Genomic DNA, 12,720 nt, shown 5'->3' on the forward strand with positions numbered 1-12,720 from the left:
GAGGCAATGATGAACGGGTAGAAAATGGGATGTTGATGGCTACAGGCACTCAAACAATTTTTTTTCACAGTCACAGCTGTTCCAGAACAGTCTGCTGGTGAATATTGACTAATCACCTCACTGTCTTATCATCCTCAGGTGGTTATAAACTGTCCCATTGTAAGAGGGCTCAAATATAACCAGGCCACACCCAATTTTCACCAGTGGCGAGATACCAGACAAGTTTGGGGGCTCAACTTTGGCAGCAAAGAAGATGCTACTCTGTTTGCCAATGGCATGGCTCACGCTCTGGATGTCATCAACTCCATGGCAGATGCAGGTAAATCACTTCTCATTGAAACTGCTCAGACCAGATATTAGCGTCCATTCTGGCTGATTCAGATAAGAGTAGACCCCACTATGCCTCGCCATTCACACCTAGGCGATCAGATCTCAATAACCTGTTTTACATGCAGATAAATGCATATTGTCACCAGACGTCAGTCAACTGAGCAACAAACAGGATCTATAGAGGTTTTTGCCACAAATATATTCACTTACTTGACCGAAGGTATTATTAAAATGTCAGCATGGCTGAGATTCTGCTCAGCACACCTTTATCAGCACACAACATAACGTAGCATACCTGTGAAACACTGCTGAACGGCTCGCATTTATCTGTGATTCACCCTGGAGATTTTACAATAAGGTTGTCACAGTAAAATCAGCTCCGTAAAACTGCCAGAACAAACATCACTCTACAGATGTTTCATTAGAATTATGGATATGGATTTAGAAAGCGATTAATCATTATATAAAGATTTGAAAAAGGCCCATTTGCTAAAGAACCACAAACTCAGAGCAGTAATTAAGTCAAAAATTACTGCTATATCTATATACATTTTATATTTAAGATAAAAAAAACAACATATTTGTTAATATGTTCTACCCAGAACTCCTCCTGTGGCACAGTTTTAGCTTCACCTGGTTCGAAGTCTGTTTAAAACAACTCTTATTAAGAACCTTTTTCTATCCAATTATTAATATGTTAATCCAAAAACTAATCAACAGATTAGCCCTACAATGTATTGACGCCAAGTCTACCAGAAAAGGCTGAGCTTTTCATATCTTGATATAAGTAGTTTTTTAGCTGCCGATTAATCCTTTGACACAAATGATCAAGCTTACACTGTAGAAATGCCTTTTCACATTTTAAGCAATAAAATGTTTTTCTTATTTAAAAACGTAATGTTTAATATTCGTAATATTTATTTGCATTTTAAATGTATTTCTAATATTGTTTCAGATTAGCATAAGTGGTTAAATGTAAAATCTGCAGTGTTCCTTTTTTATCCAGAATAATCATTAGAATAACTGATTACTAAAATAATCATTAGTTGCAGTGATAAATCAATCCATGCCTAGTTATTTTTAATTTGGTTGACTTTTATTATTTTATTTCTTATTTTGGCTGAGTATCAACATGCTTTTCTGTACATGCTGCATGTAGAAGCTGCACTAAACCTTTGGTGTTCTTGTCAGAGTGACAGCTATATCCTGATTACTGCCTATAGCATTTGGTTTTGGTTTGACGATAAATTTCTCACATGGTTAGGAATAGATTTCTAAGAAACTGCATGTGACTTGGAGCTAAACATAACCTTGATAGAAAGAAGGGACATTTGTTTTTTAAGAACATAAAAAAGACAGAGTTGCTTTGACCATGCACATCCTGTTGTGTCGCCAGTAATAGATACTTGTTTTGTCTTACAGAGAATTGTTCTTACATTCACCCGATCTAACTATCTATACAGTTTATGCTGCCACAATCAGCTCCTATTTCATTAATAATGTCATTGTTTTACAAATGAGTTGCTATGCTTCATCCTATCAGGGCTGTTTACAGACTTTGCACTCTCTGCAGCAAAACTGTGTGCAGATGAAAAAAGAACATGGGTGGTATGATTATTGAAGTGCAATTAAGTCAGTTTATGACACCTGCTGTATGAGAGCTATTTCTGAAGATACTTTAATGCACACTAAGAATATCTTCCTTCATGTTTTTGCAGGTTATGCAACCCTCCCCCGCCCAGTGTCAAATGGACCTTCTCCTGAAGAGCTCGAACAACAGCGGAGGTATCTTCAAACCTCCTCTGAACCAACCCTTTCTTTACTTTACATATTGCAAAATAACATTTTAGCTGTGCTAGCCGCTAAATGTTTGCTTGCTCTCACTGAGATAAAATATGTCCCAACAATCTGAATAACCCAGACTGGTTTCTATGCTGACGATAAGGAGCAGGATTGTGTGGCGAATATAATTTTATCAGCTCGTTCCTCAGAAGGGTGTTGTCCACTGTGGGGCCGTTTCAATCTGTTTCCAGACCAGAGTGAACCACTTTCTGGGTTTACAGTCAAGCTGGCTTGGCTTTGCAGACGTCCAGTTGGCACAGTTTTGCGCACAGGCATATGTGGAGGATTTACCGGCATTAAGCAGACACTGCTAAACCCTCAGTCAACCCTTGAGTCAGGTCAAAGGTCAGACAGATAGCAAGCCTCTCACATCTACCCCTGGAGAAACCTGTTGAGGTGACTTCATGCATGCCTGTATAGAATAGGCTTTAACCTTCTAATCCCGTTTAGCCCGAAAGGTGCACAGTGACCACAGGGAGTGTCTGTTAAATTAGTAGCTGTTCCATTAGCTGCCGGCATGTTGTGGCTTAGTAAGCTTTTTAAAACCTCTGACCTCCAGCAGTAATGCAGGTGCTTGGAGGATTTTAATAAATGCTGATCATTTTAAATACCATTCTCAGAATTTGTTTTGTTGGAAGGAAAAAAAACAAAACATTTTAACATGAGCTTTAGAACGTTGAGTCATATCAGCCCTGACTGCCTGAGTGCATATGTTTAATTTTCTGCATTATAATTGTTTATAGACATTGTTTTGTGCAACACATCTGTTCTGTGCCAGATGTGTTGGGGGAGGGGCAATAATGTGAATCAGGCCATTTTGTCCAGCTGAGGACTTCTTTTTTTAAGCAGAAAGCTAATGAGAGGTTATGAACTCCACATTTATCTCTTTTGTAATATCCTGTAAAGCGTCGAAACACACAGACGCTTCATCTCCAATGGTAAAACAAGCGTTTGGCCAGGGGTGTTGTAAAACACTTGTGCAACAATCAAAAGCAAGATGCTGATCAAAAATGACTAAGCTAATATTTCAACAGAACATGTTCATCAAGTCCTGAACCTAAAACATATTGCAAGGGGAAGTTTACCCGGTTTTTATTATGTCAAACATCAGCTTAAAATTGGGAAAATGTCTTTCAAATGCTCTAAATATCTTCTGAATTGGCAACAATTTAAAGTGCATTTTTAACTAAAAGAAAACAGCTGCCTGCATTTGAGATGAAATGATATACTATCAACATCCTGTTTGTATTTCATTTCATAATCCTGGAAGAGAAGTTGTCTTGTCAGAACTTCTCAAAAACAGTGTAACAAAATAAAAAAATAATGAACAGATTGCCCTTACACCTTATGACTATGTTAAAAAATGGATGTTGCAGCTTGTAAAACTAAAAATCCAACTAAAATCAAATTTGATTGTTTTTTCAAGGAATTCATTTGTAACTTTGCAAAAGAGCTGATTCAGATATACTTAGTGTTTGAATTGTTATCTAACAAAGCCTCTCCCTTCAAAGTATATTCATCTGGAACAATTTACAATATGTATCTTACTTAAATACACAGTTTTGTTTTGTTTTTTTATTCTGTGTCAGTGAGCCATTACTGTGATATCTTAATGACATATCGGCAGATACTTGCCCCTTGCACTTATTTTTCTTGTTGTATTGGGTTCTGTGATAGGTCTTCAGAAGGTCAGACATAAAAGCATATCTGTAAAATGAAAGTAACAGGATACATGGTTTTAAATTTTTGTTTGTTCTGTGAAATATAAAAAAGAAGAAGGTGTTCTGACCAAATGAGACAAAACATGTATTTTGTGGTCTATTAGTTGATTGTGTGTTGGAAACCTATCACTTCACATCACACTTGACTAGAGCTGCACAGTATTTTAAACCACAACCATCATTGCAATATTAGTAGGTTCAATACCGCAATAGCAAATGTTTTCGCTATTTATATTTCAAATGCAATGCATCAAAATTCTACATGGAAATATTAATTTGGACTGTTTAATAACCTGAACTGTCCTTGAAGATGCCAGGTCAATATTAATGTGATCTGTAAACTTGTGTAAAATTTTCCATTTGATGTATTTAGATTCACAAAGCTCAGCACAACTTTGTCATAATAGTAGGTTTTGGTAACTTAAAAACATCTCATTTTAGTTCTGAGGATGACATGCATTTTAACAAAGGTGTGTGTTGACAGGTTGGAGCAACAGAGGCTTGAACAGCAGGAACGAGAGCGACAGGAGAGAGAGCGGCAGGAAAGAGAACGACAAGCCGCTGCAGGTCAGGAAACACCTGGTGTGCTGCAGATGATCGCATTTAACTGCAATACACTCCAACCTCTACAAGACTATTTCATAGTACCCTCATTCTGAGCCAGGTTATGGAGAAAGTCGTTCCACTGCATGTTTCTTCTTTAGATCTGAGATTGTCAGACTTTTTTTCAGATTTTATTGCGTTTACTTAATACTATCAAAGGCTTGTTCCCATCATAGCCTCCAGGTGGTGGGGAAAAAAGTTTTTCCACTTGCATATCAGAAATCTGACTTGCATTTTTTCAATAAATAATTTTTCTAAAAAAAAGCTAATTAACTGTCAGTGATGTCTCTGTCTCTCCTTCCAGTCCATGTCCCTCCAGCTCCACCAATGGCCCCTGGAGGTCTAGCTCCTCCTCCAGCTCCTCCAGCTCCTCCACCGCCCCCAGGGCCTCCCCCGGCGGCGGGCATCCCTCCTCCTCCTGGACCGCCTCCCACAGGACCACCACCAGCTCCACCACTGCCTGCTCCAGGTGGAGGCGGAGACGGTGGCGGAGGTGGAGATGGCGGTGGAGGATTAGGGGGAGCTGGAGGCCTGGCAGCTGCCCTTGCAGGAGCTAAACTCCGCAAAGTGTCCAAGGTTAGTATCAGATGTTGTAATTAGTGCTATTTTTATTGAGTGAATTAAGTTTCTGCACTAACGATGTGACCTGTCTGCTTTGAAACAGCTATGTTCATGTTACCAGGACCATGTTACAGTATAAAATGATATTCAACTTTTATTAATCAGTGTCTGACATTAAGTAAGAGTAAACCTTTTCTGGCTTAAGTGATTTGGATTTTAAACATTATTTAGATTTTTTTTTTAAAATGCAAGAATTGAGAGAGAAAATAAAAAATATAAATTATTTTAGCTTTCCTCTTTGTTTAGAAGTTTACATCCTTAAGGCTGGATGTAAACTCTGACTTGGAGCCAACATTTTTGGGTTTCCTTCCATGAACTTCTCACAGTAGTTGCTGAAATTGTGGTCCATTCTTCCTGACAAAACTGGTGTAACAGAATCAGGTTTTTAAGCCACTTTGTTTACACGCTTTTCAGCTCGGCCCACAAGTTTTCTTTGGAGCTGAGACTAGTCTTTTATGATGGTCGCTCCAAAACAGACTGTTATTATTTAACCACTTTGTAACTATTATTTGGCGGTATGCCTAGAGTAATGGGCTGTTTCACATTTGAGTTGTCGTTCTTTTAAGCGTCCTCCTCAAATATGTTGTGAATTTAGAAACTTGAAAAGCCATGACCTCATCATCTGAATTTTCCTCAATTGTTAAAAAAATGGTTGACTTTGGGTTGAATTTGGAGAAAGCAAGTAAAAAAAAAAAAAAAAAAATCCTAATAATCTGCCATTTACGAAGTAGAAATGATTTTGAAAATTCTAAATGACCCAAAACATTTAGTTTGATTTAGTGTCAAATACTGAGAAACAATAGTTATGTTTGTTTTTATACAGTGTACACAATGTTTGGTTTCAGTTGCATCAGAGCACTCATGTTTTTGCTGTTTGCTGCCCTCAGCAGGAGGAAGGTGGTTCTGCAGCTCCAGCAGCCAGAACAGAGTCGAACCGCGTCAGCAATTCCTCCATGGGAGGGGGCGGTGGCAGCGGCGGTGGTGGTGGAGGAGGTGGTAGCAGTGGAGGAGGAGGAGGAGGGGGTCTGATGGGCGAAATGAGTGCCATTCTGGCACGCAGGTGGGTTTAGAGTCATGTATCAAATCAAATGTTCACAAAGGTTTTGACTATATAGTTCTTTGCTGCCCTCTGTAAATTTTAAAATCAATCGACAATAACAGAATATTCACACATCTCTCTGTAAACTGACTGTATTTAAAGTAACAAAGCAATTTAATTTTACTTCAGGAGAAAAGCTGCAGATACAGGAGAGAAGCCTGCCGTGAAGACGCAAGATAACGTAAGAGTCCGCTCATTACAGTATTTCTGATTAACTGACGACATCAATTAAAATTAGATGTAGAAGTTCTGTAGAAGACTGATAGATTAAAGTTTAGAAATAGCTACATGTGACTCAGTGTTTACAGAAGTTGCTGTCTTTTCTCCACAGGATGATTCAGAGCCTCAAGGTCAAAATGGTGAGAACTGAACCGTTTTATTCATAGCATGCCGCCCACATTCTGGCCAATATTAAGTAACAGTTTTGCAAAGCTGAACTGAGAGGCTCATGTTTCTGTCTGTTCTCCTTTTTAGATTCAATAAGAAGACCTTGGGAGAAAACGTCCATGATTAGGTACTCTTGGATGAACCTACTTCAGTCTAAGCATCATCAGTAAAATTTTAGCTCACACATGTCTCATATTTGAAGTCACCTCAAAACTAGTCCCCCATCAAAGTGTGTGTGTCTATTTATTGCTGGTTCTGCTTCTACATCTCTCCTTAAGAGTGTTTTTATGTCTAAAAGTCATTCATATTCATTCTAAGAGCAGAGTGTGTATGTGTGTATTTCACTAACAGGAATAACTCCATCCCCAAGAGCATGGACACCACATCCTCAGTGTCCCAAGCTCCAAGGTACACATGCTGTTCCCCTCCCTCCACTCCTCGGCTCCCCTCCTGCCTTCGCTTTCCTTCTGACGGCAAAGCAGCTCTGCTGCTGCTGCTGCCTACACACCTGGGTAGCAAATTGTGCAGTTGATAGCTCCATCTATTGGATCAGAACCCGGCATGCGTGTGTCCACCCAAGAGAGCTATTGATGGTCTACCTTATCATTTTAGTGCTGCAAACCACATGAAATGGAACCCTGATTGACAATGATACTTAGTTTTGTTTTCGTCGTAGGCATTTATGCCATTGTATTCTGGTAAACTGTGCCTCATCTAAACACAGCTTTGTTTTATGTTGCGTCTTTAAAAACTACCAATACCCCTCTTACTTTTTCATGTTAAAACCTGGAATTCTAAGGTATTTTGTGGAATGTTTATGTAATTATACAACACAATGTTGGGAAAGGAAAAGGTTGCATGGGTTTCAGCTAGTTTTTTTTTTTTTTTTAAAGCAGAGTTGGGTTATAAAACAATATGTGAATCGCCCACTATAAAAATGGTGAGTGTAATGCTGTGTAAATAGTTTTCCACACCTGGGAAGCAGGTGAAAATATTTGCCCAAAGTTTTACTATGTGAATATGCAAAGCTGATGCAGTCATACCCCATAAGATTCCCAGCTATGCATGATCATGAAAAATGATTACACTAATGAAATCTACAAAGTGTGATTTTGTAATAAGCCCACCAATCCATTACTTTGCGACAACATTTTGAAAACCACATTCTACTTCCCAAGTTTAAACTGTTTAAACTACAAATAAAATAAATTTTGGTTTGTGGTTGAAAATGTTATCAAGGCACTGTTCTGTCAATAAACTCCAACAAATACAAAATTGATGATTAACTACTTTTTAAAATAATATACTAACCCGCATTGCATCTCGTCATGTTCCATCCACTGTCCTGTTATCCTCGTTGTACTATATTTTGTTTTCTCCAACAATTAATAATTTCCTTGTGAAATGCCGTCAATAACATTAAATTTTTTCTGTTTCTTGTCTTATAGGGCGAAGAATGCAAGCAATAATAATGATGCAGGTGGAGCTGATGGCTCTGATTTAGACAACCTTAAACAGGTAAACGCTCACCGATTTTATCGTTTTCTCACTACAATACTATGATTACGTGCACTGAAGTGTGATGATAAAACATCAGGTTTAGTGCTACATTTGTTTTAATGCACTAATTGGTCAGCTGCAATATATCTACATGAGAAGTGTATTTAAAAACAAAAGTCTCCTTTTTAAAAACCGCTAAAGGAGAATTTAAGAAGAGCTTTGTATCTTTTTGTGTTTTCTCAGAAAGATTATCATATTTGAAAATGTCAAAGAAATTAATTCTGACATTGGCATGTTTATTATTTTATATTATAGTCTGACATAGTAATAAACCCTATCTGCTTTAGGAAGCCTCCACAGATTCAGTCATGTAGCTGTTTTCTTTTTTCTTCTTTAAGTGCAGATTAACCATTACAAACTCAGTAAAATACTAAAAATGTATTTCACCAACTCTTACCAAGTACTTATCAGATCTGGACACACACTGAATATTTTATGACTTTACTCCATATTTCTCCATTTGTTAGTCCTGTTATTCTGCCATCTAATTGTCTGACTGATTGTTCATCCGTCTTTACAATCTGTGATTTTGCAAGTTCCTCATTTAAAGCCTGGCTGCTGTATAAATAGTTGCCATAAATTGAGAGTGAACAATGACCGTGTCACTTATGATGTGTTTGTTGCCTTATAGGAGATCCTGGAGGAGGTGCGGAAAGAATTACAAAAAGTCAAGGAGGAAATTATTGGAGGTAAGGCTTTATCAATCAAGAAAACATCATTACAGTTCTTGAATATCCAGATCAATGGGGTCTCTATTGAGCAAGTATCACAAGAAAAATATTTAGGAATAATTCTGGATGCTCAGTAAAATTTTAGGAGCCATGTTGATAAAATCAGCAAAACTGTTAGATCAAATAGATCTGTTATAAAATTATTAGAAATTGTTTAACACTTCACTGTGCAGAGATGTTTTTGAACTCTGATTGAACTCACATTTTTCCTATGGAGCTACTGTCTGGTCTCATACTAGTCAAACTATATTCAAACCATTAGCAAGTCTCTATAATCAGGCTTTAAAGGTTTTATATCAACAGCCGATCAGATTCCATCATTGTCACATTTTGGCTAACTTGTACATTTTGGACTTTCCTAATTTTATAAATTATAATCTTTTAAAGTTGATTTTTAAGTGTTGAAATTGATATGCACCTACACCATTAAGCGATTGCATAGAGGGACTGCAGGGCAATAGCAGATGTACTGGAGCGGCTTCAGATGATGCAAACATGGGACTGCTGCTTTGTTCAGTTTGTCTATGTCGATGTGTGTCTGTTCCTATCAAATAAACTTAAAAAATAAATAAAATAAATCAGCATGCAGATTAAATCATAGCCCCACAATATTTTTTCATGTTGTTGCATAGTATTCTCAAACCTGAGTGCAGTTTGTTTAATAGACCAACAAAATTATTGCATAGTTGTAAAGCTGGAAAGATAAACAATTACAGCTCAGTTCAATTGAAGTCTGTATTCATGAATTTTTTCAAAACCTGCCACAGATTTTTGCCTCTGGACTTTTACTGGGTCATTCTAACACAAGGATGTGCTTTGATCTAAACCATTACATTGTAGCTCTGCCAGGATGTTTGGGCTCTTTGTTCTGCTAGAAGAGGAAGCTATCCACACAGTCTTAAGTCTTGCAGCTTCCAACAGATTTCTTCCAACATTGCCCTGCGTTTAGCTCCATCCACCAGCTTTGACCAACTATGTTGTCCATGCTGTGTTTCTGTCTAAGCACAGTGTTCTGCATGTATGCCAAACATTTCAGTTTTGATCGCATTGGATCAAAGCACCTTCTCCTTAGTTTATTACCTATAAGCTTTGGATATTGTTTCATAACCAAATCCAGCTTTAAACTTCTCCAAAATATTCTCCCTGACCCGTCAGGCGTGGTTTTTTAGTCTTCATGGTGCCGTTTGTTCACTATTGATGTTCTCTGACAAACATTTAAGCCTTCATAGAAAAGATTACATGACATGAAAATGCTTAAGGAGTACTGCTCTTATATGGTATTGTAAAATTATTGTATTTATTTACCTGTTTGTTTCCCATTTCTTGTTTTACAGCCTTTATTCAGGAACTTCAAAAGAGAAGCACATAGTTCTGCTGAGTTGTCTAGTTGGACCGAGGGTTGTGATGCGGTGAGGAAGTTTAGCCACATCTTGCACCAACAACTCCCAGGGATTTCTCGTCCTTCACCTTTTCTCTTTTTCTTCTATCAATCTTAAACACAAGAGAGCATTCTTGCTTATTTGTACAACAAAAACTTTTGTTTCATGTCAAATATAACCCAGGGACTTCCTCACGTCACCATCCAGCACTTCTGATGATGCTACTTGTGTCCACTCCCTTATGCTGTCAGATGCATTATTACTGATAGAGCACTCTTCAGTATTCAGGGAACGTTTTACTTAATTTTTTTTTTTTTCTTTCACTGTAATAATGGATAATTTTTTTACTAAAATATTATGGTTACTTAATAGTTTTAAGTTGGAATTGCTGAATTCAAGGATGGATCTGGATATCAAACTCATTCATCTCCTTCAAGACTTTGACCTTCCAGGAAGGACGCAACTCAAAAAGCCTTCACCGCTGCAACAAAGAGATGCTTGAGGAAGAGGAGTCGAGCAAAAGGGAATCTATTGGACGAGCCGAGTGCTGTGAAAGAAGAGTGTGTTGTAGTTTTATCATTTGTGAGAACTTTTTCCCTTTGCATTGCACTTGTTCTGGAGGAGGTGTGTCTGCGCCACACTGCCTTGATAGACTATTCCCTCTCACTCAAAACAAGACATTATCTGTCGGCCAATGCAGTGGTGGTCCTTCTGTCTACTGTGCTTCTGCCGGTTATTTTGCTTTTATTACCGATATGTTTTTTTTTATTTTTTTATTTTTTTTGAAACATGAGAAAATGGCCATAATGAGGTCAATTAATTTGGCCGTGACCAACTGCCTTGAGAATAAATCTATATATATATATATATATATATATATATATATATAAGGAATTATATATATTTGTTTTGAGGGAAAATGTTAGCAAAAATTTAAATCGTATTTCTATTTTAATTGATGACTGGTGAGTGGGGACTTCTTTTTCCATTTTTTTTCAATGATTGTTTTTTTCTAATGAAATGTTTTTTGGGGGGTTTTCTTTTTTTTCTAATAGTCTAGACTTTTTACACTGAAATATAAAGAAAACAGCTTAGACACTGGACTAGCAATGCCTTTATAGTCAAATACAGCTGCTTCTTAAAATTCATCCCTGTGTGACGAGTCTTTTTTTTTCTATTGAAAATTTTTCATCTAGAAATTAAGCATTTTTTCCAATGAGCTGTTTTGATGTTATCCAGGTTGGGGTACATGAAAAGAATGCCTTAGCTTCGGTGTATTTGATTGGTATTAGAAAAATTATTTGACACATTTGAGACATAAATTGCACATGTAATGTTTGCCACACATTTTAGCTTCTAGCCAACAAAACAACATTGATGACTGGGTGAGGTATACAGACATTACAAATAAGCAAATGAAAGAAGGACATAAGTATGCTATTTTCATATATTTGTGTTTAAAATATAAAACTAAATTAATTTCTTGAGATTAACATGGTACTTTGTGTTGAGATCCGTGACTTTGTAAATCAGTTTTTTTAGAGAATATTTAAATTTAAGACAGACAAAAGCATTGCTTTAAAAGTGTGGAAATGGTGTAAATCAGCTGCACAGCAGTCAGTGTGCAGCAACAGGTGGGGGAGGGACAACACACTGTTGCTCCAAAGCTTTCACAGACGAAACGTTGGTGCTTCATCTGGTGTCACAAAGACAACCCTAAGCCGAACAAATATTACAGAAAATGTTGATTCCTAAATTGTAATTTTCTTACTAACCTGTGTTAGCTGTAGGTTTCAATGTGGTGGAGGCTGTATATTACACTAAACATAATCCCTGTTTAAAAACACTGAAGTTTACTATATTTTACTTGGAAAAAAACATTTTATAAAGCATATTTTCTGGCAGTCAGACAACCTTTGATTAAAAAATGCAGCCTATAAAAATAATGCAGACGTCTCCAAGCAGATTAAATATAAAACATATTCCAAAAGTGTATCTTTCAATAGTGTGTCTGAAATGCTGAATCATAAAAAGGTTTTCTGCATAAAGACAATGTGAAGTGAGTGTGTTTGATAATATGGGGTGGCAGAGAGCCATTCCTTAACCTCCAGTGCTTATAACCTCTGATCCGATCTGAGGAAGATTAAGTGTAAAAATAATCACTATAAAAGTACAAATGTATAGACTGTATCCATGGCTTCCAGTTAAATTGATTTTTATTTATATTGCCTGCATCATCTGTACTGTTAAACATGTTGGAGAGGATTTTAATCAAAATAAACTGTTATATGAATGATTTGAGATTAAATTTAAAAATATATTTTTTAAACTAACGCAAGTGGCTGAAGCACAGCAAGGCTTTATTTTGTAACAGTTAATAAAATCAGGACTAAAACTGGTTATATCACAATAACAGGTTTCACACCAGGAAAGAGCCAGTGTCCTTC

The 12,720-nt window shown here is 37.0% G+C and overlaps 1 protein-coding gene across 4 annotated transcripts in view; it reads left to right on the plus strand.

Moving 5' to 3' along the window:
* The window catches only part of vaspb (vasodilator stimulated phosphoprotein b), a 31,394-nt gene extending 19,973 nt beyond the window's left edge, over positions 1 to 11,421 (plus strand). For 3 of the 4 annotated variants that reach the window (XM_028044920.1, XM_028044919.1, XM_028044918.1), the window contains 12 exons: positions 139 to 319; positions 2,049 to 2,115; positions 4,378 to 4,460; positions 4,801 to 5,072; positions 6,005 to 6,177; positions 6,346 to 6,397; positions 6,548 to 6,575; positions 6,691 to 6,730; positions 6,955 to 7,011; positions 8,052 to 8,121; positions 8,795 to 8,852; positions 10,229 to 11,421. In XM_028044920.1, the coding sequence (XP_027900721.1) occupies positions 139 to 319; positions 2,049 to 2,115; positions 4,378 to 4,460; positions 4,801 to 5,072; positions 6,005 to 6,177; positions 6,346 to 6,397; positions 6,548 to 6,575; positions 6,691 to 6,730; positions 6,955 to 7,011; positions 8,052 to 8,121; positions 8,795 to 8,852; positions 10,229 to 10,263 (1,116 nt within the window). In that variant the 3' untranslated portion in view covers positions 10,264 to 11,421. The remainder of the gene's footprint in view (positions 1 to 138; positions 320 to 2,048; positions 2,116 to 4,377; positions 4,461 to 4,800; positions 5,073 to 6,004; positions 6,178 to 6,345; positions 6,398 to 6,547; positions 6,576 to 6,690; positions 6,731 to 6,954; positions 7,012 to 8,051; positions 8,122 to 8,794; positions 8,853 to 10,228) is intronic. The other variant, XM_028044922.1, reaches the window with a different exon arrangement.
* Positions 11,422 to 12,720: the final 1,299 nt, after the last annotated feature.

The sequence above is a fragment of the Xiphophorus couchianus genome, chromosome 18 (assembly GCF_001444195.1).
Source record: "Xiphophorus couchianus chromosome 18, X_couchianus-1.0, whole genome shotgun sequence".
NCBI lineage: Eukaryota > Metazoa > Chordata > Actinopteri > Cyprinodontiformes > Poeciliidae > Xiphophorus > Xiphophorus couchianus.